We start from the raw sequence: 23,804 nt of genomic DNA, 5'->3' as shown, positions 1-23,804 counted from the left end.
GCAGGGCTGGGTTAACATGACAGAGACCTTGTAGGGCTGGGTTAACATGACAGAGAACATGTAGGGTTAAGTTAACATGACAGCACAAATAGGGCTGGGTTAACATGACAGAGAACATGGAGGGCTGGGTTAACATGACAGAGACCATGTAGGGCTGGGTTAACATGACAGAACATGTAGGGCTGGGTTAACATGACAGAACATGTAGGTCTGGGTTAACATGACAGAACATGTAGGGCTGGGTTAACAATACAGAGAACATGTAGAGCTGTCTGTGTTAACATGACAGAGACCATGTAGGGCTGGGTTAACATGACAGAGAACATGTAGGGTTAAGTTAACATGACAGAACATGTAGGGCTGGGTTAACATGACAGAGACCTTGTAGGGCTGGGTTAACATGACAGAGACCATGGAGGGCTGGGTTAACAATACAGAGAACATGTAGGGCTGTCTGTGTTAACATGACAGAGACCATCGAGGGCTGGGTTAACATGACAGAGAACATGTAGGGCTGGGTTAACATGACAGAGACCATGTAGGGCTGGGCTAACATGACAGAGAACATGTAACAACATCTAACAGCTGGAGAGAACGTTAAACCATTCTGTGTATTGAATCAGTACGTTCTAGTGGGACTGAGGGTTTGAAGCCCAGGTATAACGTATGGAACCCTAACATCACCCATGATGCGACCGGATTCTTTTTGATGTGTAATTCACTCCACCTCACACCACATGTCACTGAACACCCTGGCTTGAGTTAATGTACATTAGTCACTCTATTCCATTAGAGCCCAGCATTATGGGATGTCCATCGCCATGCCAACCCTGCGTTCTGTAACCCCTGCAGATGCTCAAAAAGAGCAACACAGCCCATTAGTCATGAACATCCTTGCGTAATGTCGGGATAAAAATGTCCCGGCGTTGCCATGTTGGTGAGGAAAGTCTTCCAGCTGTTCAGAGCCCTAACCCTCTCTCTCTCCTCCAGCTGTTCAGAGCCCTACCCCTCTCTCTCTCCTCCAGCTGTTCAGAGCCCTACCCCTCTCTCTCTCCTCCAACTGTTCAGAGCCCTACCCCTCTCTCTCTCCTCCAGCTGTTCAGAGCCCTACCCCTCTCTCTCTCCTCCAGCTGTTCAGAGCCCTACCCCTCTCTCTCTCCTCCAGCTGTTCAGAACCCTACCCCTCTCGCTCTCCTCCAGCTGTTCAGAGCCCTACCCCTCTCTCTCTCCTCCTAGCGGTTTCCAGTTTGTCCAGCTGTTCCCGGGCCGGTCCAGCTGTGCCCGGGCCGGTCCAGCTGTTCCCGGGCCGGTCCAGCTGCTCCCGGGCCCGTCCAGAGCCCACGTCCGGATGGGGGAACGGGGGATTAGGGAGGGGGGGGGGGACACCAGCGTTGAGCCTCTTTGGTCCAGTCTCCTCAACGTGAGGGTCTGAAGGGGAAGGGTTAAAATCCCCCCGAGTCCATACATATTTAAAATATTACTGGTTCATAATTCATATCCCGAACACTCGTTGGTGTATCGTACTCTAAGTATGGATCTTCTTAAGTCTTTCCATACATATTTTAAATTTCACTACTTCATAATTAAAAAATAAAATAAAAATTACCAGCAGTATTTAAGATATCTATAAGATATATATAATCCTTTACATATTTAAATAGGAATGAACATCCCTTCTAGTATTAGTACAGGATACATTAGTAGTATATAGTAGTAGTATACAGTAGTAGTGTACATATGAGTCTAAATCTTCACCTTCACCTATTTCAAATAGTCCTGTTGTTGGTTCATGTAGAACATGCATCGGGAATCAGGTTCTGCATATTTATATACTCTGACCCAGCGGGGTCCATCCTCCAGCCAGCTCACTGGCAACTGTGTGAGTGAGTGAATATATTTAATGTATTCACCACCTTATGTAGAGGACAGCTGGTTCTAAGGGTAAAGTGGTTCTAGGACAGCTGGTTCTAAGGGTAAAGCAGCTCTACAGCTGGTTCTAAGGGTAAAGTGGTTTTAGGACAGCTGGTTCTAAGGGTAAAGTAGTTATAGGACAGCTGGTTCTAAGGGTAAATTGATAAAGCATCTTTATTATTATTCATTATCCTTATTATGAAATGCAGGTCGTCCTCACTGCTGTGTTCTCCCAGTCTCCACCAAGGTGTGGGTTTGAATCCTTACTGCAATTGTATTCCTCTGCATTAAACTTTTAGTTCTTCACATGCTCAATACCATTAAATCCAAAGTAACCTCAGAGGTGAGGAGATCCGGACCCCATGGGCCCACCCTGCTATCACTCATAAGACACCAAAGTAGGAATGATAAAACTACATTACCCACAAGGCCGAGGCCCAAGACCACCAGATCTGCTCCGGCGGACTCAGAACAGAGGGTTCAGAGTTCTGGCTCAGAACCAGCAGGTCGACGGCAGACACTGGGATGGAAACTAGGTCCTGACCACCCTGTTCCATACACTAAAGTACCTGACCAGACCACCCTGTTCCATACACTAAAGTACCTGACCAGACCACCCTGGTCCATACACTAAAGTACCTGACCAGACCACCCTGTTCCATACACTATAGTACCAGTACCAGACCACCCTGTTCCATACATTAAAGTACCAGTACCAGACCACCCTGTTCCATACACTAAAGTACCAGTACCAGACCACCCTGTTCCACACTATGTACTGTTTGATATGGATTCAAAAGCCCTCCCAGACGTGTGCTCCTGAGGCTCTGTGCTGTAGCTTCAGCCGTCATGCACCTGGCTGCTGGAGACAATAAGCAACACCAAAGCCTTTGTTTCTTGTTCCCATAGCTACTTGTTTTCTAGAAACTTGGCTGCTTGTGATCCTTACAGCAGCGCCAAATATTGAATTGGAATCCGTGATGGTTGACAGCGTCAGCAGACGTTCTCTGTGTGAATAAACACAGAAACTCTTTCACGCCATCCTACGACTCATGTGTCTCCGAAACACAGCACTGCTGCTTGGTTTGAGGCCACAAGCAGGGGAACCAAAGAACACTTAGTCGCTGAGCAGAAACGCCTTGAGTCGACCGGCGGAGTCCCCCACCATGCTGGGGGGCTGCTGCCTCAAACACCTGGAAGAGCACCACTGTCTCAAACACCTGGACAGCACCACCGCCTCAAACACCTGGACAGCACCACTGCCTCAAACACCTGGACAGCACCACTGCCTCAAACACCTGGACAGCACCACCGCCTCAAACACCTGGACAGCACCACTGCCTCAAACACCTGGACAGCACCACTGCCTCAAACACCTGGACAGCACCACTGCCTCAAACACCTGGACAGCACCACCGCCTCAAACACCTGGACAGCACCACCGCCTCAAACACCTGGACAGCACCACCGCCTCAAACACCTGGACAGCATCCACCAGCTGGTCAGTAACAGCTGAGGTTGTCAACTGTTAGAACCCCCCCCCCCCCAGAAATCATGTCCACCTACTTCAAAGGATCTTTCATCCATTGTATCCCACATTGCAATGGTGTGTGTGTGTGTGTGTGTGTGTGTGTGTGTGTGTGTGTGTGTGTGTGTGTGTGTGTGTGTGTGTGTGTGTGTGTGTGTGTGTGTGACATGTGTGAGTTTGTGTGTGCGTGTGCGTGTGTGTGCGCGAACGTGATGGGAATGCCTTGAGCAGCTTAATAATGCGTTGATCGTAGCTTTAGAAACCTTAAGTCTTTCCAGGTGTAGTATAGCATATATACATATATAGCTGTACAACATTATCCCTAAAGTAGGCCTGATATCCCGATACAATCGATCAGATGGCGCAAAATCAAATTGGCCGTGTATTTAAAAAAGACACGTGTGTAACTTGAATATAATTGCCCGATTCTACCCCGCCCCCAGGACCGCATGGGCAAACAAAGACACAACTATTCGGTAATGAGGGGGTGGGGGGGGGTCTCCATTTGTCTGGGACCTTTCATGCGCAGTCAGTCGCCCTGGCACCAGGACGGCCGGCCTCCTCCTCCTCCTCCTCCTCCTCCTCCCCGCTCTGCAGTGCTCCTCTCCCGGGCTCCCCCCGCGCAGCGCTCCGGTGCTGCCCGTCGCCGGAGGAACACAATCCTCACCATTTACATAACGCTCCCCGCTCCCCCTCACCAGCCCCTCAGATTCATCTGGTTCCTACGGTGTCTCTCTCTCTCTCTCTCTCTCTCTCTCTCTCTCTCTCTCTCTCTCTCTCTCTCTCTCTCTCATAACACACACACGCACGCACGCACGCACGCACACGCACGCACTCACACCACACGCACACACATATTTTGTGTGTGTTGCCGTCTCTTCACGCCTACACTCATGTGAGCCCTGCTCGTCTCAGCGTTCTCCTGCAGAAGACGGGAGGCTGGAGACGTGCTCTGACGGATCGGAGCAGCGGCGGTAAACGGTCGTTCGGTAGAATGCGGATGAGCGACGAAGTTAATCATTTAATTGATTATTTACGCATCAACAATCGCACGTCGCCGAGTCCAACGCAGGCTGTGAAAGTCGTTCCTTTGTAAAAGAAGAAGCAACAACTTATAGGTCCTAACAATCTGTCCGACCTTTTATTCGCTTAGAAGCACCATGGACAGCTCCGCCTCACCTCCCTCCCCAAGACAGCAGCGCACCCAGCCAGCAGCCCTGCACCAGCCCGGCCACTGGTAGGAACACCACCCACCGAGCCTCCACCTGTGTGCTGCCAGGGACTGTTCAACACCGAGCCTCCACCTGTGGGTGAGTACGGTCTGGACTCATGCTCACCGCGGGAGGTGCAGTCCCACTTAGTTCTCGCTGTGCTCCTCGATGGAAACGTTTTTCTGGTTTAAATTGGTGCGTTGTTTCTGAGATTGACGGCTGCTTGTTCAAAAAACCCCGCTGTAATCGTTTCAGACGTTCCAGACATGTAAAAAATAACCGTGCGTATGTGCATACATATAGGACAACAGCGCCTGATTAAGTTAATCGACAAGACCTACAAGTTGAAGGCTGAATTTGAGCACTGCATTCTGCATGGCGGTGCTGCTGATGGAGGCTGGCCGTGTGGCGTCAAGTCAACCACTACTGGCATCTATTGAACAAACTAACATAGTGTGGTGGGCTCTTCCTGTGAGGTTTCTACATAGAAACCCATACATCATCGTTCTTTTATATTCTATCCTCACACAGAACATAATCAAATCATATTGAGTCGACCAAAAATCCTATACTTCAAACAAAGTCACAAAGCTTACGATGATGTGTGGATGTGTGTGTGTGTGTGTGTGTGTGTGTGTGTGTGTGTGTGTGTGTGTATGTGCGTGTGTGCTGCAGTGTGTGTGTGTTAGTTTATGTGTGTGCTGCAGTGTGTGTGTGTGTGTGTGTGTGTGTGTAAAGCATGTGCATGGGAGTGTTGTGTGTTACTTATTTTTATTTATACCTCTGCCTTGCTCATACATTCTGATTGCTTTCATAAATAGATTTCTTTGCTCTGCACACTCAACCGTACCAAACCGCCCAATCCTTCTTCTGTTCCAGAAGCTTCCAGAGGAACATCTGCTGGTGAGGAACCACCAGCTCAGAGGAACCCACCCTCCAGACAGACCTCCATCATGTTCCTCCACAGACGTTCCCCGACACCACCCCAACCACGCTGCTCCTTCTCCTGCCTCCTCCTCCTCCCCCTCCTGCTCCTCCTCCTCGCAGGCCTCAGCCCCGCCTCCTCCTCCTCCTCCAGCAGCTCCTCCTCCTCCTCTTCCAGCGACGCCTTCCCCACCGCCAGCCCCCCGGCCAACTGCTCCGAGGAGGAAAGCTGCTCCGAGGGGGTGGTGCTGCCCACCTGGAACCCGCTCAACCCCTCGGTGGGGGACAAGGTGGCGCGCGCCATCGTCTACTTCGCCGCCCTCATCTACATGTTCCTGGGCATGTCCATCATCGCCGACCGCTTCATGTCCTCCATCGAGGTCATCACCTCGCAGGAGCGCGAGGTCACCGTCACCAAGCCCAACGGCGAGACCACCACCACCACGGTGCGCGTGTGGAACGAGACCGTGTCCAACCTCACCCTGATGGCGCTGGGCTCCTCGGCGCCGGAGATCCTGCTGTCCGTCATCGAGGTGGTGGGCCACCAGTTCCAGGGCGGCTCGCTGGGGCCCAGCACCATCGTGGGCAGCGCCGCCTTCAACATGTTCATCATCATCGCGCTGTGCGTGTACGTGGTGCCCGAGAATGAGACGCGCAAGATCAAGCACCTGCGGGTGTTCTTCGTCACGGCCACCTGGAGCATCTTCGCCTACATCTGGCTGTACCTCATCCTGGCCGTCATCTCCCCCGGGGAGGTGGAGGTCTGGGAGGCCGTGCTCACCTTCCTCTTCTTCCCGCTGTGCGTGCTCCAGGCCTGGATCGCCGACCGCCGCCTCTTCTTTTACAAGTACGTCAACAAGCGTTACCGCGCCGACAAGAAGCGCGGCATCATCATCGGGACGGAGGGGGACGGCGTGTTCACCAAGATGGACCTGGAGATGGACGGCGGCCGCGGAGCCAACTGCTACTCCGACCCCAAGGACGTCCTGGACGGGATGCTGGAGGGGGTGGAGGAGGGCGGAGGAGGCTCGGACCCGGGCCAGGACCAGGAGGAGGAGGCCAGGCGGGAGATGGCCCGCACGCTGAAGGACCTGAAGCAGAGGCACCCGGAGAAGGACATGGAGCAGCTGATCGAGATGGCCAACTACCAGGTGCTGGTGCAGCAGCAGAAGAGCCGCGCCTTCTACCGCATCCAGGCCACGCGCATGATGATCGGGGCGGGGAACATCCTGAAGAAGCACGCGGCCGACCAGGCCCGCAAGGTGGTGAGCTGCCACGAGGCCAGCGGGCAGGAGGAGGACCCCCACACCGTCTACCTGCAGTTCGAGCCGTCCCACTACCAGTGCTTCGAGAACTGTGGCTCCCTGAAGCTCTCCGTGGGACGCCACGGCGGGGACACCGGCTGCACCGTCAAGGTAGGAAGGAACGTTCCGGTTCAAGCGCTGTCTGATGTTTACTGCTGTCATGGGATTCAAGCGGATTGATGTCGTATTGTTGTGGGTGACGTTTTCCTCCACTGTTCTGTGATTTAGCAGATGCTTTTATCCAATGAGAAACATTTATCCAGTGAACGGAGAGAATGCCACTAAAGAGCTGGTAGGGGCGAGGTGTCTTCTGCTAGGGGATCCCCAATGTCTGCCGGTAGGCATTGGGGTACGAACTCAGAACCTTCCGTCTTGGGAGACTAGGAACACCTCATCCACCCGCAACCTGACTATCCTTTTACATTTACACTCACATTTACATTTCGGGAGGCTATGCAGAGTCCAGGTGAACTCTATACACACCTGAACAACTACTAACCACACCCCCCCCCCCCCCCCCCCTCCTGGCTCCTCCCCTCCGTCGGCGCCCAGGTGGACTACCGCACCGAGGACGGCACGGCCAACGCCGGCTCCGACTACGAGTTCGCGGAGGGCACCCTGGTGTTCAAGCCGGGCGAGGCGGTGAAGGAGTTCACCGTGGGCGTCATCGACGACGACATCTTCGAGGAGGACGAGCACTTCTACGTGCACCTCAGCAACCCCCGCGTGGCGCACCGCGCCGAGGTGGCCACCCTGGAGCCCGGCGCCATCACCCTGGGCAGCGGCCCCGTGGGCGGCGGCCTGTCGTCCTACGTCCAGCCCAAGGCGGCGCTGGGCACCGCCCACTCCGCCACCGTCACCATCTACGACGACGACCACGCCGGCATCTTCACCTTCGAGAGCAACGCCATGCGGGTGAGCGAGAGCGTGGGCAGCATGCAGATCAAGGTGCACCGCACGTCGGGCGCCAGGGGGAAGGTGGCCATCCCCTACCACACCATGGAGGGCACCGCCAAGGCCGGCGAGGACTACGAGGAGGTGGCCGGCAAGCTGGAGTTCCAGAACGACGAGACCATGTGAGTGCGGAAACACGCTTTGGTCTTACTGACTCCTCCTCTACCTCTGGTTCTATCTCTAGTACTCCCTCCTCTACCTCTGGTTCTATCTCTAGTACTACAGTACTATAGTACTACCTCCTCTATCTCTGGTTCTATCTCTAGTACTACATTACTATAGTACTACCTCCTCTACCTCTGGTTCTATCTCTAGTACTACCTCCTCTACCTCTGGTTCTATCTCTAGTGCTACAGTACTATAGTACTACCTCCTCTACCTCTGGTTCTATCTCTAGTACTACAGTACTATAGTACTACCCCCTCTATCTCTGCTCCTCCTCCTCTTTCTCTGCTCCTCCTCCTCTATCTCGTACTGCAGGGTTGAATAAAGTTGTATAAAGTTCGGAATAAACAGGAATAAAAGACACTGCCATCGTATTGCTGCGTCTTTAACATGAAATAATGAGGAATTTAAATAATGGGCCAATTGGCCAAGGAATTATTTGGTGTTGAACATGAATATGGAAAAGACATTGAATCTGCCGTAAGTGAACCTGATGTCTAGTGGCACCCCAGCACATGTTCACAGTTTAATATGTCACCTCATCATTTGAGTCTTGGTAAATAGCTTAATTAATTGCACGCTGAATTACTCAATCCCTGTTAAGACAGAACCACGCTGTTCTTTCATCATTAGTGAGAAGGATCAGGACACTGTGAGATTATACTGATACGCAGACTGGTGGTGAAGGTCCTCAAACACACAGAGAGGGCGGAATACAGGGGAATGTTCCATTGGATTCCATCTCGATATTCTCAAAACATTCACTACATTTCACTCAGGGCAAGTGATTTATTTGATATTATTTCTGGTATGTTGTTTCTAAAAATCCAAAGTTGTCAAAGTTCTTAAAGTGAGGTTTTATTTCATATTTCTAATATCCATGATTCAATGGCAGTTAACATCTTGGTGTTTGCTTGTCCAGGAACTCTTTCAGAAGCGTTTGAATGGCGCGTGTTTAGACGTATCTCACCTTATGATGGTGTGCGAGGAAAACCCAGGCGGGCCCACGTAGCGGTGTACAGAGTGTGAGGAGCAGCGCTACGCCGAGGGCAGAGACGCTGGCGCCCCACCAGCGCGTCCTCCAGGCCTCCTCACACCCGGCGCCTCATCACCGCCGCCATTAAAACAGTTCCACCACCGCAGAGGGAGAGGGCGGGAGGGGGCAGCTATTATGATGAAGAGTATCAGGCCTGGCAGAGATAATCGCTGCCAGATAGAAGCCCTTGCAGGAGATAACGGCAGCTAACTGCCGCTGCATAATGCGCTATTTTCATTATTTTCATACAGAGGATTCAGGAACAGCCGAGTGGAAAGATTAGCTGAATAATTAGCGCAGCACACGCTCGTAACGGCTCGCGAATTAGGATCCGTTGTCAACGTGTGCTTCACACCGAAAGACACAAGGAATGTTGCGTGTTGTGTGATCGAGTGTCCTCACCCACACACCCACACACCCCCACACACACACACACACACAAGACACACACAAACAAACACCTACCCACTCAGACCTTAGGAGTCGTTTTTTGCCGATACGATAAGACGCTTTGAAATAAAACATGGATGAGATGTGGACGTCACATGACAGGAACTACTGACGGCCACAAAGACAGAACTACGTCTATCCACACACACACACACACACACACAGACGCCATATTACAAATCAACATGGATTTTTAAAACCTTTTAAAACACAATAAGGGGCAAAGCACGGTGCCACATAATTAGAACCGGGTGTAAGGAACCATAAGGAACCATAAGGAACCAAAGCACGTCTCCGCGCTGTGTGTCTGCGTCAGGCTGACAGTCTCAGGCGCTATGTGTGTGTGATTGTGTCTCCACCATGGCTCTGTATCGCTCTACCATGTTTCCATCAGGTATGTGTGTGTGTGTGTGTGTGTGTGTGTGTGTGTGTGTGTGTCTCCATCAGCACCACGGCGGTACTGTATGTGCCAGTGATGACTCAATGGGTGAGAGGGCCGTGTGGGCGTGTTATCTGGGTCGAGAGAGGGGGCGGATCGGCAGGTGAATACATTGTGGCAAAAGAAAAGGCAGAAAAAAAGGACAGCAAAGTATTTCTGCTCTTCTCTGTGTTCGTTGGGGAGCGGCGATGTAAACGGGGGAACGCTGTCCGCCCGCTCGTTCTCCTCATGGCTTCAGCGGAGGTTCAGAGGAGAGGTCAGCGGCCCTTGTGGATAGCGAGAGGTGCAGCTGTATGTGTTCTCCCTCAGAGGGGTTTTCTTTGAACAAGGATAAGAAGTGTTTCATTTCACACGCTGATAAAAAAAAAAAAACAAGTCTGATGTCCCTGAGAGAGTTCCCGGCTCCTGATACGAGCTGGCAGCTCCAGTCTCAGCCTCATCGTTTCTCAAAACAACCAGGGAACACAACTTTCCACCCCGCTCCAAGCCCCCCTCCTCCTCCGCCTCCTGCCCCTTGTTGTCGTCGTCGTCCTCCTCCTCCTCCTTCTGCCCCTCCTCCTCCTCACAGTGGAACCCCCAGAGGGAGGGAGGCCAACAGGAGGTCCTGCTCCTCCTCCTCCCCCTCATCCTCCTCATCCTCCTCACAGTGGAACCCCCAGAGGGAGGGGGGCTTCTCCGTGTGTCCGTCTGTCTCCGATCACAAAGCAGCGGTGGACTCTCCTCTTTATTGAACAAATGGCTGTGAGGAGCAGTGAGGAGCAGTGAGGAGAAGTGAGGAGAAGTGAGGAGAAGTAAGGAGCTGGGAGGAGAAGTGAGGAGAAGTGAGGAGCAGTGAGGAGCTGGGAGGAGGCAGGCGGAGATTCACGCGGAGCGATCGCTCAGCCTAGACAAGACATCATCGTTGGGTCAGACCCCGCTCTGCGACCCTCCAGAGGGCGTTGGGTCAGACCCCGCTCCAGAGGGCGTTGGGTCAGACCCCGCTCTGCGACCCTCCAGAGGGCGTTGGGTCAGACCCCGCTCCAGAGGGCGTTGGGTCAGACCCCGCTCTGCGACCCTCCAGAGGGCGTTGGGTCAGACCCCGCTCTGTGACCCTCCAGAGGGCGTTGGGTCAGACCCCGCTCTGTGACCCTCCAGAGGGCGTTGGGTCAGACCCCGCTCTGTGACCCTCCAGAGGGCGTTGGGTCAGACCCGTCCCTCCTGGTTCCTGCTAGCAGGAACAGAAGGGGAGGCGTATCTTTTGATCGATGCCGGTCTGACGGTGTAGCTCCACTGGTCTGACGGTGTACCTCCACCGGTCTGACGGTGTATCTCCACCGGTCTGACGGTGTATCTCCACCGGTCTGACGGTGTAGCTCCACCGGTCTGACGGTGTACCTCCACCGGTCTGACGGTGTACCTCCACCGGTCTGATGGTGTACCTCCACCGGTCTGACGGTGTATCTCCACCGGTCTGACGGTGTATCTCCACCGGTCTGACGGTGTATCTCCACCGTCTCGGCCCTCGCCGGCTGTTCCTCGCGTTGTGAATCACACTCTGTAGCCGTGGGGGCGGAGAAGCATCATCTGATAGGGTGGTGTTCAGCACCGCCCGTCTGGGCCGGCCTGGGGGGATTGGACGGAGGAGACGGAGGAGGAGCAGGTGGGTGGTGTTGATGAGGGACCTGCAGTTTATCAAGTTTGAGCTCAGCGCTGCGCAAAACTGATTCCTGTGATGTGATCACAGTTTCAACGCGTTGGTAACCGAGGACCAGCTGTGTGCTGATTGCCAAACCAGAATGAACTAGAATGAACTGGACTGACTTAACCGACAGTCAGAACACCAACAGATCATTGGGATTATCTCCAGGTGAATCAAACATGGTTCATGTAGACGTTAGCCTGACATCGCCCGATGTTTGAGTCCAGGACCGTTCCGATCTCCGATGTCCGATCGCTAAGGCCGTTATCAACGGGGGTCCATTAAAGTGCCTCTGGATGCCATTGGACAGACCTACAGCCAATCAGAGCAACACATTGTGTGACACATCAGCAGCCGCCATCTTTGTTTTTCATGATAAGGCTTTCACCGTGTACAGTACTCTGCTGTACAGTCCTCTGTACAGTACTCCTCCGTACAGTCATCGTGTTAAACCCACCCAATATCAGGTCAACAGTTGTGAGATTGGCCCCAACCAGGCCAAATCACACAAGCAATTTGTGTGAGGAAAAGGGAATCTGTCTGAACAGGAGGGGGGCAGGGGGGAGAGAATATGCAGATCAAACTCATTATTTTTGTTTCATTCATTGAATGTATGAATGTATGAATTGTATGAATTCCTTTTCCATAAAAAATTCTCAGTGTTTTCAGGCAGCATGCATGATTGTGTTACGGGGATACATGTGTGTGTGTGTGTGTGTGTGTGTGTGTGTGTTCTGCATGCATGTGTGCGTGTGTTCTGCATGCGTGTGTGTGACTCCAGGCTGTGCTCGGTGTGTGTGTGTTGGGTGCTGAGCAGGCATGAGGAGGCTTGTGAACACAAGAGCAGCTTCTTCCTCATTAGGATCTTCAGCCTCGTTCACAAAACGACACAACCCACCCCAAGCGTATGGCCGGGTGTGAGGTGTGTGTGTGTGTGTGTGTGGTGTGTGTGTGTGTGTGTGTGTGTGTGTGTGTGTACACAACTCTGTGAGTGTGCATATGTCCTTGTGTATATGTGTGTATCTGTGATTATGTCCGTGTGTGTGTGTGTGTGTGTGTGTGTGTGTATGTGTGTAAGTGTGTGTCTGTGATTATGTTTTTGTGTGTGTGTGTGTGTGTGCGTGCGTGTGTGTTTCTGTGTGTGTGCAAGTAGGTATGTGTTTATGCATGCATGTATCAGTTTGTGTGGGTGTGGTTGCGTATATCTGAGTATGCACGTTGTGTGTGTGTGTGTGTGTGTGTGTGTGTGTATGTGTTGTCAACGCTGTGTGTGTGTGTGTGTGTGTGTGTGTGCAGGCTGTGTTCTCTGCTCCTTTGAGTCTGCACCTCCCTAAACCTCTCAGGCTAACCGTTGTGTGAGACTCCTGTCAGCAGGCTGAGGTCTCCTGGATCAGCAGCCCCTCATCAGCTCTCCAGTAGACCCCCATCAGACCCCCATCAGACCCCCATCAGACCCCCACCAGACCCCTCAGACCCCCACCAGACCCCCAGTAGACCCTCAGACCCCCACCAGACCCTCAGTAGACCCCCACCAGACCCCCAGTAGACCCTCATCAGATCCCCACCAGACCCCCAGTAGACCCTCAGACCCCCACCAGACCCCCAGTAGACCCCATTAGACCCCCAGTAAACACCAGTACACCCCAGTAGACCCCCACCAGACCACCAGTAGACCCCATTAGACCACCAGTAGACCACCAGTAGTCCCCCAGTAGACCCCAGTAGTCCCCCAGTAGACCACCAGTAGACCCCAGTAGACCCCATTAGACCACCAGTAGACCCCCAGTAGACCCCATTAGACCCCAGTAGACCACCAGTAGACCCCATTAGACCCCAGTAGACCACCAGTAGACCCCAGTAGACCCCAGTAGACCACCAATAGTCCCCCAGTAGACCCCAGTAGACCCCCAGTAGACCCCAGTAGACCACCAGTAGACCCCAGTAGACCCCAGTAGACCCCCAGTAGACCCCAGTAGTCCACCAGTAGACCCCATTAGACCACCAGTAGACCCCAGTAGACCCCAGTAGACCCCCATTAGACCCCCAGTAGACCACCAGTAGTCCCCCAGTAGACCCCATTAGACCACCAGTAGTCCCCCAGTAGACCCTCACCAGACCTGGAATAATTTCAGATGAAATTCATCTTATATATTTCGCAGCGCAATAAAAAGATTAGAGACACAACCAGAAATAAACCAAAGGCTTTTAGTACACGTGGATTAGGGATGATTTGCATAAACCTGTGGTTGGCCGGGGGTCTGCGGCGACGGCAGTGATTGTAGGAGCGGCACTCGGCACATAAAGAGGGGCCTTACGTAAGGTGGGGGAGAGGGGGGAGGCAGGCAGGAGGAGACCTTTGATAAAGGAGGAATCTTCTCTGATCCCGGCTCCTGGGTGAAGCCTGATGAAGACGAGCCTCACACTAACCTGGAGCAACTGAAGCTAACTTCACACACGTCTGCGGGATCTGCAGCTATTTATAGAACGGGATAGTTTCAGCCCAATAAGTGTCTGGGCAACACTGCGGAGGAAAGAGGGAAATTACCATGTTACTCCAGGTCACTCACTCACTCTCTCTCTCTCTCTCTCTCTCTCTCTCTCTCTCTCTCTCTCTCTCTCTCTCTCTCTCTCTCTCTCTCTCTCTCTCTCTCTCTCCTCTCTCTCTCTCTCTCTCATATTGGGTGGGTGTAGTGCGCCCGCTCGTCCCCTACCCTGAACCGCCCAGTATACCCCGGGTCACACCACGCCAATAACCCCCCCCCACCCCGCTCCCCAGTCATAACAAACCACCTCGATATGCAAATCCTACAGCGAGGATGTCACCCAGTGATAGGGGGGGAGGGAGAGGTAGGGGGGGGGGGGGGGGGGTAGGGGGAGCCAAACGATGACTCAGCTGATGGAGGTGAAACGCTGTCCAGATGTTAGCTCAGCTGGAGGCACAGGGTGCTTCTAAGGACACTCTGTGAACAGCTGGACCGCGAGCAGCGGCCAGCGAGCTTATCGGCCTGCAGAGGAAGCAGCTTTTGATCCAGGTGTTGGAACGGAGCCCTGGTTCTGGCTCAGTGCCAAAAAAAAGCAGGTCTTGATCCAGGTGTTGGAACAGAGCCCTGGTTGTGGCTCGGTGCCAGAGGAACTGACCCTCCTAGCAGGGAGGAGATTCATTAGACCCTTAATCTTTCCATTATGATATATTGATTAGGGTCAGTCTTTGTCTGAGCATGTTAATTAAGAGGGATACCTGTTCAGCAAGAAGCATTTAGCTTATTGTTCCAAACTATTGACAATTCAGAATTAAAGTGTGAAAGTAAAATAAACTATATTTTACCACCAGGTGTTCATTAGTTTCCAAATATACCCTTTAGTGACATCACAAGTTGGAGTGCCCACCCTGGCCCAGGGCTGTACCAAGTGGCAGGGGGGAGAGGGGCTCATCACCGTCAGGGAGGGAGAGGGAGGAGAGGCCGCTCAACATGTGCTTGGCTTCTCTTCCTGGTTCAGAGGACTAGAGCGGCTGTATACTGGACACCCAACCAGAGCCCTACAGGCAGGGGGTCCAATCAGAGGACTAGAGCGGCTGTATACTGGACACCCAACCAGAGCCCTACAGGCAGGGGGTCCAATCAGAGGACTAGAGCGGCTGTATACTGGACACACAACCAGAGCCCTACAGGCAGGGGGTCCAGTGTGACCTGTTAACATGACGTTGAGTTACAGGAAGCTATGGGCTTATTTAGAGTTACCACGACTACCGTGTCCACAAAGAAGTATGTATGAATTGTAGACATTAAAAGCAATAAAAGATAAAATAAATAAAAGTTGCTGAAGCGTGGTTGCCAGGTGCATGCTGGGACAGGTGCATGCTGGGACGTTCCCTGGGCCGGCGTTGAACACAGATCGTCTCAGACTCTTTCTCTCTTCTCTACTCACTGAGCTGGTATAGAACCAGCATCCTTGGAAAAAGGCATGAATAATAAATAATAAATAAATTAATAATAAATACTAAATAAACGAGTAGAAACATGGGGCTGTGTGTGGACTCCTGGATAAGATGCGGTCCGATGTTTACCAACAGGTTTCTAATGTTTCCAACCTCTGAAAGGTTGTTCACCAATTACCTCTAAAGGTTGACCTTTATCGGAACGCTCATAAGACTTCATCTCATCTGATTTATTTATGATTACATTTTTAAATATATTCAAGTCGTTAAATTACACAGTTTAGTCGGCTGCTGTGGCGGGATTGGTTCTGAGCCGTTGGCCAATGGGGCGAGAGAGAGGGTGTTTCCTCTGAGCCCAACAGAACCAGTGACCCTGTGGTTGGTTCTCTGGGCCTTTGAGAGGTCAGTGTCAGGCTGTAGATTAAGGAGAGATGGAGATGATATTCAAGTAGAGAGTAGATATATGAGTAGATATTCAAGTAGAGTAGATATATGAGTATATATTCAAATAGAGAGTAGATATATGAGTATATATTCAAATAGAGAGTAAATATATGAGTATATATTCAAATAGAGGGTAGATATGAGAATATATTAAAGTAGAGAGTAGTTATATGAGTAGAGATTTGAGTCCAGTAGATATACGAGTAGAGATTGAGTCCAGTAGGTATAGCAGTAGGTATTCCACTAGAGTGTAGATATATGAGTAGAGATTTGAGTAGACAGAAATAGAAACACCGCCCACGTTGTTAAGAGGGAGATAGAGATGACACGCTTCGACCGGGGAAGTGATATAACAAACTGTTTCAGTACATTTCCGTTTGCAGAGAGTCGTCGAAAAACACCCTCTAAATACGCACTTGTCTGAAACATAATAATCGTCATAATAACAATCTTAATCAGGCATGGTTATTCTGCCCTGGGTGATGGTGGGTGGGTTGTATCAGAAGGTTTATTATGAGAACACTTCTTGTGTTGCTGTGTTTTACACAATATGAATGTTAGTGTTCTGCCATTGAGTGTGTTTGTGGAACATAATAAATCATTTGTTTTGACTTCATGCTCTGATTGGAAACAGTCCAGTTCTCAGGTGGACAAGCACACCATCTGCTGGGGGATTTTTTTTAAACCAATTCATAATTCAATACAGTAAACCATAAAACAGGCTGTCTCTCGTCCCCGGAATAACGGTGTTAAAGTAAGAACACACTTGTTGTTACAGCCTAGAGAGAGCTTTCTATAGGAGGCTTTGCATGATGTAAGACACATTCCCAGCTGCCATCTTGCTGCTTTCCCACCACTTCAGTCAGAAGAGGAACAAATGGTGGCTCGGGTTTTCTAGAATGTTTGGTCAAGAGTTACCAAAATTGTGGCTTGGGTTTTCTAGAATGTTTGGTCAGGACCTACCAAAATGGTGGCTTGGGTTTTCTAGAATGTTTGGTCAGGACGTACCAAAATGGAGGCTGGAGCTTCTTCCGTGGATCCTCAGCTCACATGATTGAAACCCTCTGATAGAATCATGACACATTATATTTTACGATGCTCACCTGTTAGTAACATGTATCATCTATAGCATGAAGTCCAGGCCTGTATTGACTTGTCATTCACCATTCACAGGTGTTATCACCTGTTAGCATTAACAGTAGGCTCTGTATTGACCTATCACTCACCTGTTAGTAACATGTATAATCTATAGCATTAACAGTAGGCTCTGTACTGACCTGTCACTCACCTGTTAGGCGGCTGCTGGACGTGAAGATCATCGATGACGAGGAGTACGAGAAGAACAAGACCTTCATCATCGTGCTGGAGGAGCCCATCCTGCTGGAGGTGGGCCAGAAGCACGGTGAGGAGACAAACAACCAGCAGCTAATGCTACTGCTAACGCTACTTCCATCCACAGCCAACACTACTCCTGTCCACAGCTAGCAGCAGCTAACACTACTGCTTTCCACAGCCAGCATGTGCATCATGCAATTATCTTATGAACGCTAATCTTAAAACATTAGCTTCCCCATTCTTCAACGTGTTCATGCAGATGATGAGAACTTTACTCGTGGAGTTTGGTCCTAAACTACAAAAACTAGAACAGACATTCTGACTGTACCATGTGTTGGTTGGTAATCCTAAACTACAACAGTATTGTGGACTGTACCATGTGTTGGTTGGTAATCCTAAACTAAAACAGTATTATGGACCGTACCATGTGTGGGTTGCAGGGGACTCCAATGATAACAAGCCGATGGTGGACCTTGTGGACGTGGCTAAGATGGGCTGTCCCAGCCTGGGGGAGCACGTCCGGCTGGAGGTGGTCATCGAGGAGTCCTACGAGTTCAAGGTGGGTGAGCGCTCACTAGTGAGCGTTCATCGTTAGACTGAACGATGGCACAGTTCAGATCCAGGTCACTAGTGAGCGTTCATCGTTTGACTGAGCGATGGCACCGGTTCAGATCCAGGTTCTGAACGAGTCGGGGTGAGGACACACTGATCAGGGATGGCTACACAGACTGTGGACATTGGGCTTCGAACCTAGAACCTTTCGAATGCCATGGCCGCTGGACTGTGTGGTCAGTAGAGGGTGACACGGGAGTAGCTTTTGACTCCCGTCCCATCCCTCTCCCAGAAAAATTCTCCCGTCCTGTCCCGATCCTGTGGTGGGGCTTAAAAAACGATCCTGTCCCGCCAGAAATCCACAAGACCGCATCCGCGATCTCGTTGATCTCCGCTACAGCTGACATTCTAAAAAGTATATCATCAGTCATCATCAGCTTGCTAACAACGAGAAGCAGTAGGCCTAGTACATTTAGATGCATGAGCATTTAAGTCAAGAAATTCTGCGAGTATGACAAAGTAAAGGAAGACGGGCGTGCAGCTCGCTTCGACCCGTGAGTAAAACAAACCATGGACGAGCCGTGCAGCGATTGTTTATATGGATGTGCGAATCTGTGTTTAAAGCTCTGTTCTATGAAACGTCTGTGTAACACTTTATGATGCGATCACTAAACAAAACAGCAACAGGTGCTCTGTATTAATCAATAATGCGCAACCCGCAACGGAAAGGGGAATGAAGCAAAATAAATAAAGAAGCAATCTAAAAAAAGGAAATCAATATTAAAAATTAAAGTAAAAAAAAAAAGAAAAGGAAATCAATAAATAAAACGTCAACTTAAACTTAACCTAAATATTCCCATTGTCTCTATGATTCAATAATGACACTGTGTAGTTTAATATTGATACAATTAATTAATCTATATAATTTTGTCTCTTTCTATCTCCCGCTCCCGTTGATTTCTGTGCTCTATCCCGTCCCGATCACGTTACCAACAGTGAATTGACTCCTGTCCCGCGGGATTGTCACCCTCTAGTGGTCAGGGGTCGGAGGGCTCGCTGTTTCACCCTCACAATGCGAGTAAACAACAACTTGTGAATGTCATGTTTTGTTGAGGAAGAGCTCAGTATGTGCGGCGCGAAACGAGCTAACGAGACACAAGGACTGGAGGTAGGGGCCCCAGCTGATAGGACTGGAGGTAGGGGCCCCAGCTGATAGGACTGGAGGTAGGGGCCCCAGCTGATAGGACTGGAGGTAGGGGCCCCAGCTGATAGGACTGGAGGTAGGGGCCCCAGCTGATAGAGGACTGGAGGTAGGGGCCCCAGCTGATAGAGGACTGGAGGTAGGGGCCCCAGCTGATAGGACTGGAGGTAGGGGCCCCAGCTGATAGAGGACTTGAGGTAGGGGCCCCAGCTGATAGGACTGGAGGTAGGGGCCCCAGCTGATAGAGGACTTGAGGTAGGGGCCCCAGCTGATAGAGGACTTGAGGTAGGGGCCCCAGCTGATAGGACTGGAGGTAGGGGCCCCAGCTGATAGGACTGGAGGTAGGGGCCCCAGCTGATAGAGGACTGGAGGTAGGGGCCCCAGCTGATAGAGGACTGGAGGTAGGGGCCCCAGCTGATAGAGGACTGGAGGTAGGGGCCCCAGCTGATAGAGGACTGGAGGTAGGGGCCCAGCTGATAGGACTGGAGGTAGGGGCCCCAGCTGATAGGACTGGAGGTAGGGGCCCAAGCTGATAAGACTGGAGATAGGGGCCCCTATGGGCCCCAGCTGAACTCTGTCATGTTGTGGCCCCTGTCTCCCTGCTGCAGAACACGGTGGACAAGCTCATCAAGAAGACCAACCTGGCCCTGGTGGTCGGCAGCAGCAGCTGGCGGGAGCAGTTCGTTAGTGCGGTCACCGTGAGTGCAGGTGAGCCCCGGTGTACCAAACACACACACACACACAAAAACACACAGAGACACACACACACACACACACACACACACACACACAAAAACACACAGAGACACACACACAAACACGCACACACCTCGCACGCACGCATACACACGCACAGAGACACACACACACACACACACACACACACATACACACGCGTGCACAGAGACACACACATGCCCGTACGTACACAGACACACACATGCACGCACACAGATGCACACACTCCCACTGACACACACACACACACAGATACAGACACATGCATGCACACACACACATACACACTCCCACACACCAAAAAACACAGACATACACCGCACCTCCAACCTGCACCTCAGATTACACCAGAGGTAGGGGAGGCCTGTCTGTCCCACAGGATACACCACCACCTCCACCTCCACCATCCACACCACCACCACCACCACCACCTCCACCCAACACCATCCTCACCTCTACCTACACCTCCACCCAGCACCATCCACACCACCACCACCAGCACCTCCACCCAGCACCACCACCTCTACCTACACCTCCACACAGCACCATCCACACCACCACCACCAGCACCTCCACCCAGCACCACCACCTCTACCTACACCTCCACACAGCACCATCCAGCACCACCTCCACCACCACCAACCACCACCACCACCTCCACCAACCCCACCAGCAAGTGTTGTAGAGTGCTGCCCTGTGAGGAGTACAGAAAGCTTTTCGACTCCACAGTTATATCCCTGCAGTTACTATGGTGATAAACAGCCAGAGACACGCCCACTAGTGTGGGCTCACACAGGCTTACATAAAAATGACTTGAGGGGCCTTTACTGTGATGGAATCCACTCCTGGGCTATCACTGCCGCAGGCTTTTATTTTCTAGGTTTGCAATTAAACCTCAGCTAGGAGGCCTGTTCTACTGTGTTAACCTCAGATGGGAGGCCTGTTCTACTGTCCTGTTCTGTTTACGTGTTTGTTTGTTTGTTTGTTTGTCTGTTTGCTTACGTGTTTGTTTGTTTGTCTCCCAGGCGACGACGACGACGAGGACAGCGGCGAGGAGCGCCTGCCCTCCTGCTTCGACTACATCATGCACTTCCTCACCGTCTTCTGGAAGGTCCTGTTCGCCTTCGTCCCGCCCACCGAGTACTGGAACGGCTGGGCCTGCTTCTTCGTGTCCATCTCCCTGATCGGCGTGCTGACGGCCGTCACCGGAGACCTGGCCTCGCACTTCGGCTGCACCGTCGGCCTCAAGGACTCCGTCACCGCCGTGGTGTTCGTGGCGCTCGGGACCTCCGTCCCAGGTGGGTCTGCTTCACCCGCCGTCACATGTGGTCTACACCTGTCTGCTAGTGACGTCACTAGTGATGTAGTCCTGTGACATCAATAGTGATCGAGACCCGTCACATCACTAGTGCTCTAGACCCGTCACATCACTAGTGCTCTAGAGCCGTCACATCACTAGTGATCGAGACCCGTCACATCACTAGTGATCTAGACCCGTCACATCACTAGTGCTCTAGACCCGTCACATCACTAGTGCTCTAGACCCGTCACATCACTAGTGCTCTAGACCTGGATCAGGAGAAGGTTCCCCTGATCCTCTGGGCCAGGTTGGGGCTGTGTTCTGTGTCTATCTTCACAGTGAGCTAGAGGTAGCAGAAATACTGAAGCATACTCCGGCCTCCCACCTCTTCCTGAATTCACACCTCACCCTCCACATTCTGTTATCAAAGGCCCCCACTCCGATAGCCGCTACCTGTCCGAGTATTTACTCTCAATCACGTTGGATTAAAGTGTCTCCTAGATTGCCGCGGTTTCCCTTAGCGTGCGCGGAGTCTGAATGGAGCTCCATTACCACCTGTAACTATAGCGACCAGCTCTCCGCAGAGCCGCAGTGCTCCTGGTGCCTGCAGGTGGAGAATAGCCTGCTCCTGCTCCTCGTTACGTTAACGTATCGACTGACCGGGTCAGAGCGGCTCTGTGTCATGGCCCACCCTCAGCCAGAGGTCTGTGCACTGTTTAGAGGGGGGAACCCACCAGCCCTGTCTCAGATTTTACATTCTTATCGGAATCGCTAACAGGTTAACGGTTCATCTGTTGCGGATCAGAGTTCAGATCTCCGTGCAGGACGGGGAAGCCTTGGACTAAAGAAGCAGCTTCATAGGCTACAGGGAGAAAACCAGCTGAGGAGTAACGTCTAACTGGTTTCTGGGGAGTAGCTCAGTGGGAAGCTCAGCAGATTACTAAATATGTATCATGTCATCATGCTGTTGACAACAGAAGGCTTTGTGTGCACGTGTGCATTCATTCGTGTGTGTTTGTTTGTGCGACTGGGTGCTTGTGTGTTGGTATGTGTGTATGCAAGTACGTGTGTGGGTGTATGCACGCACATGCGTGTGTGTGTGTGTGTGTGTGTGATAGCTGAAGTAGTCTTGGTGGTAGCACTGCACTGGAAACATGATTATTCTGGGATGTCTTTCTTGCGTTATTTCCAGCTCCCACGTCTCTGTAAGTCCGAGGCTGTCATACGGCGCGAGACCAGGCCAGCTTAACATCAGGATATATTCAGCTCTGGGTTTCAACCACTGGGCGATCGCCCACCCTGCACAACGTTCTGTCCCTGGCAACGGGGAATAAAGAGCATGTCTACTGTTTCTCTTCTAAACCGTAATGAAAAAAATATTTAGAAACATGAAATGATCGTTGATTACATGAGAGAACGTCCCAGTTTCAGAGGAGACTCATCACCGCTCAGTGGACAGTTTAGTCTGATGGTTTCTTCACATGCTGATGCTGGAGCCTTACTTCTTTAACCGATGATTCATGATGTGGTGAACGCAGAACGGAAACTCAGGAAAAGATAGAAGTCAATTGAAAACAGTGACATATAAATAAACGCTTTGAAAAATGTTAACAACAAAAAGAAAACACTAATCCTGAATTTTCCGTCTGGGATTAACGAAGTGCGTCTTAATCACATCTTAAATAATCATATAGACGTAACACTGTAACAGAGGCTCCAACCATTTCCTCCTTCTCATTCTCCCCTTCATCGCTGGCTCCACGCCGACAGACACCTTCGCCAGTAAGGTGGCGGCCATCCAGGACCAGTACGCCGACGCCTCCATCGGCAACGTGACGGGCTCCAACGCCGTCAACGTGTTCCTGGGCATCGGCGTGGCCTGGACCATCGCCTCCGTCTACTGGAGCTCTCGCGGGAAGAAGTTCCTGGTGAACCCCGGCTCGCTGGCCTTCTCCGTCACGCTGTTCACCGTGATGGCCGTGGGGTGCGTGATGGTGCTGCTGTACCGCCGCCGGCCCGGCGTGTCGGGGGGGGAGCTGGGGGGGCCGCGGACTGCCAAGCTCCTCACCCTCTTCCTGTTCCTGTCCCTCTGGTTCATCTACATCCTGCTCTCCTCCCTGGAGGCCTACTGCCACATCCCCGGCTTCTGAGGGGGGGGGAGAGGGGGGAGAGGGAGAGAGCGATGGAGATAGAGGGGGGGGGGAGAGAGACAGAGAGAGAGAGAGAGAGAGAGAGAGAGAGAGAGAGAGAGAGAGACAGAGAGAGGGAGATAGAGGGGGGAGGGGGAGAGAGATAGATGGAGGGGGAGAGAGAGAGAGGGGGAGGGGGAGACTGTGGAAGGTAGAAAGCGGGGGAGATATATTGAGATGGAGAGTAAAAGAGGGAGAAGAAGAGAAATGGAGAGGCAGCGTGAGAGAGATAAATATTGAATGAGTGAATGATAGACACCAGAGCAAGACAGAGAGAGAGAGAGAGAGAGAGACACAGACAGACAGACAGAGAGAGGAAGATACAGAGAGACAGACAGAGACAGAGAGAGGAAGAGACAGAGAGAGAGGAAGATACAGAGAGACAGACAGAGACAGAGAGAGGAAGAGACAGAGAAAGAGAGAGGGGGAGACAAAGAGGAAGAGATAGAAAGAGAGGGAGACAGAGAGCGAGAGAGACAAACAGAGACAGAGTGAGAGACAGAGAGGG

At 51.7% G+C, this 23,804-nt stretch overlaps 1 protein-coding gene across 1 annotated transcript; it reads left to right on the top strand.

Moving 5' to 3' along the window:
• Positions 1 to 464: 464 nt before the first annotated feature.
• On the top strand, positions 465 to 23,257 carry slc8a4a (solute carrier family 8 member 4a; the record flags this gene model as incomplete). Its single annotated transcript, XM_084473677.1, has 9 exons — positions 465 to 508; positions 5,530 to 5,553; positions 5,729 to 6,989; positions 7,431 to 7,954; positions 17,277 to 17,383; positions 17,757 to 17,875; positions 19,678 to 19,777; positions 20,833 to 21,105; positions 22,878 to 23,257. The coding sequence occupies 9 exons, from the start codon at positions 465 to 467 to the stop codon at positions 23,255 to 23,257; spliced, it is 2,832 nt and encodes a 943-aa protein (XP_084329803.1).
• Between the last annotated feature and the right edge of the window lie 547 nt (positions 23,258 to 23,804).

The sequence above is a fragment of the Micromesistius poutassou genome (genome assembly GCF_964030765.1).
Source record: "Micromesistius poutassou genome assembly, chromosome: 10".
Lineage (NCBI taxonomy): Eukaryota > Metazoa > Chordata > Actinopteri > Gadiformes > Gadidae > Micromesistius > Micromesistius poutassou.
Note: the sequence above shows the minus strand (reverse complement) of the source record. Positions and strands in the feature narration are given on the sequence as shown.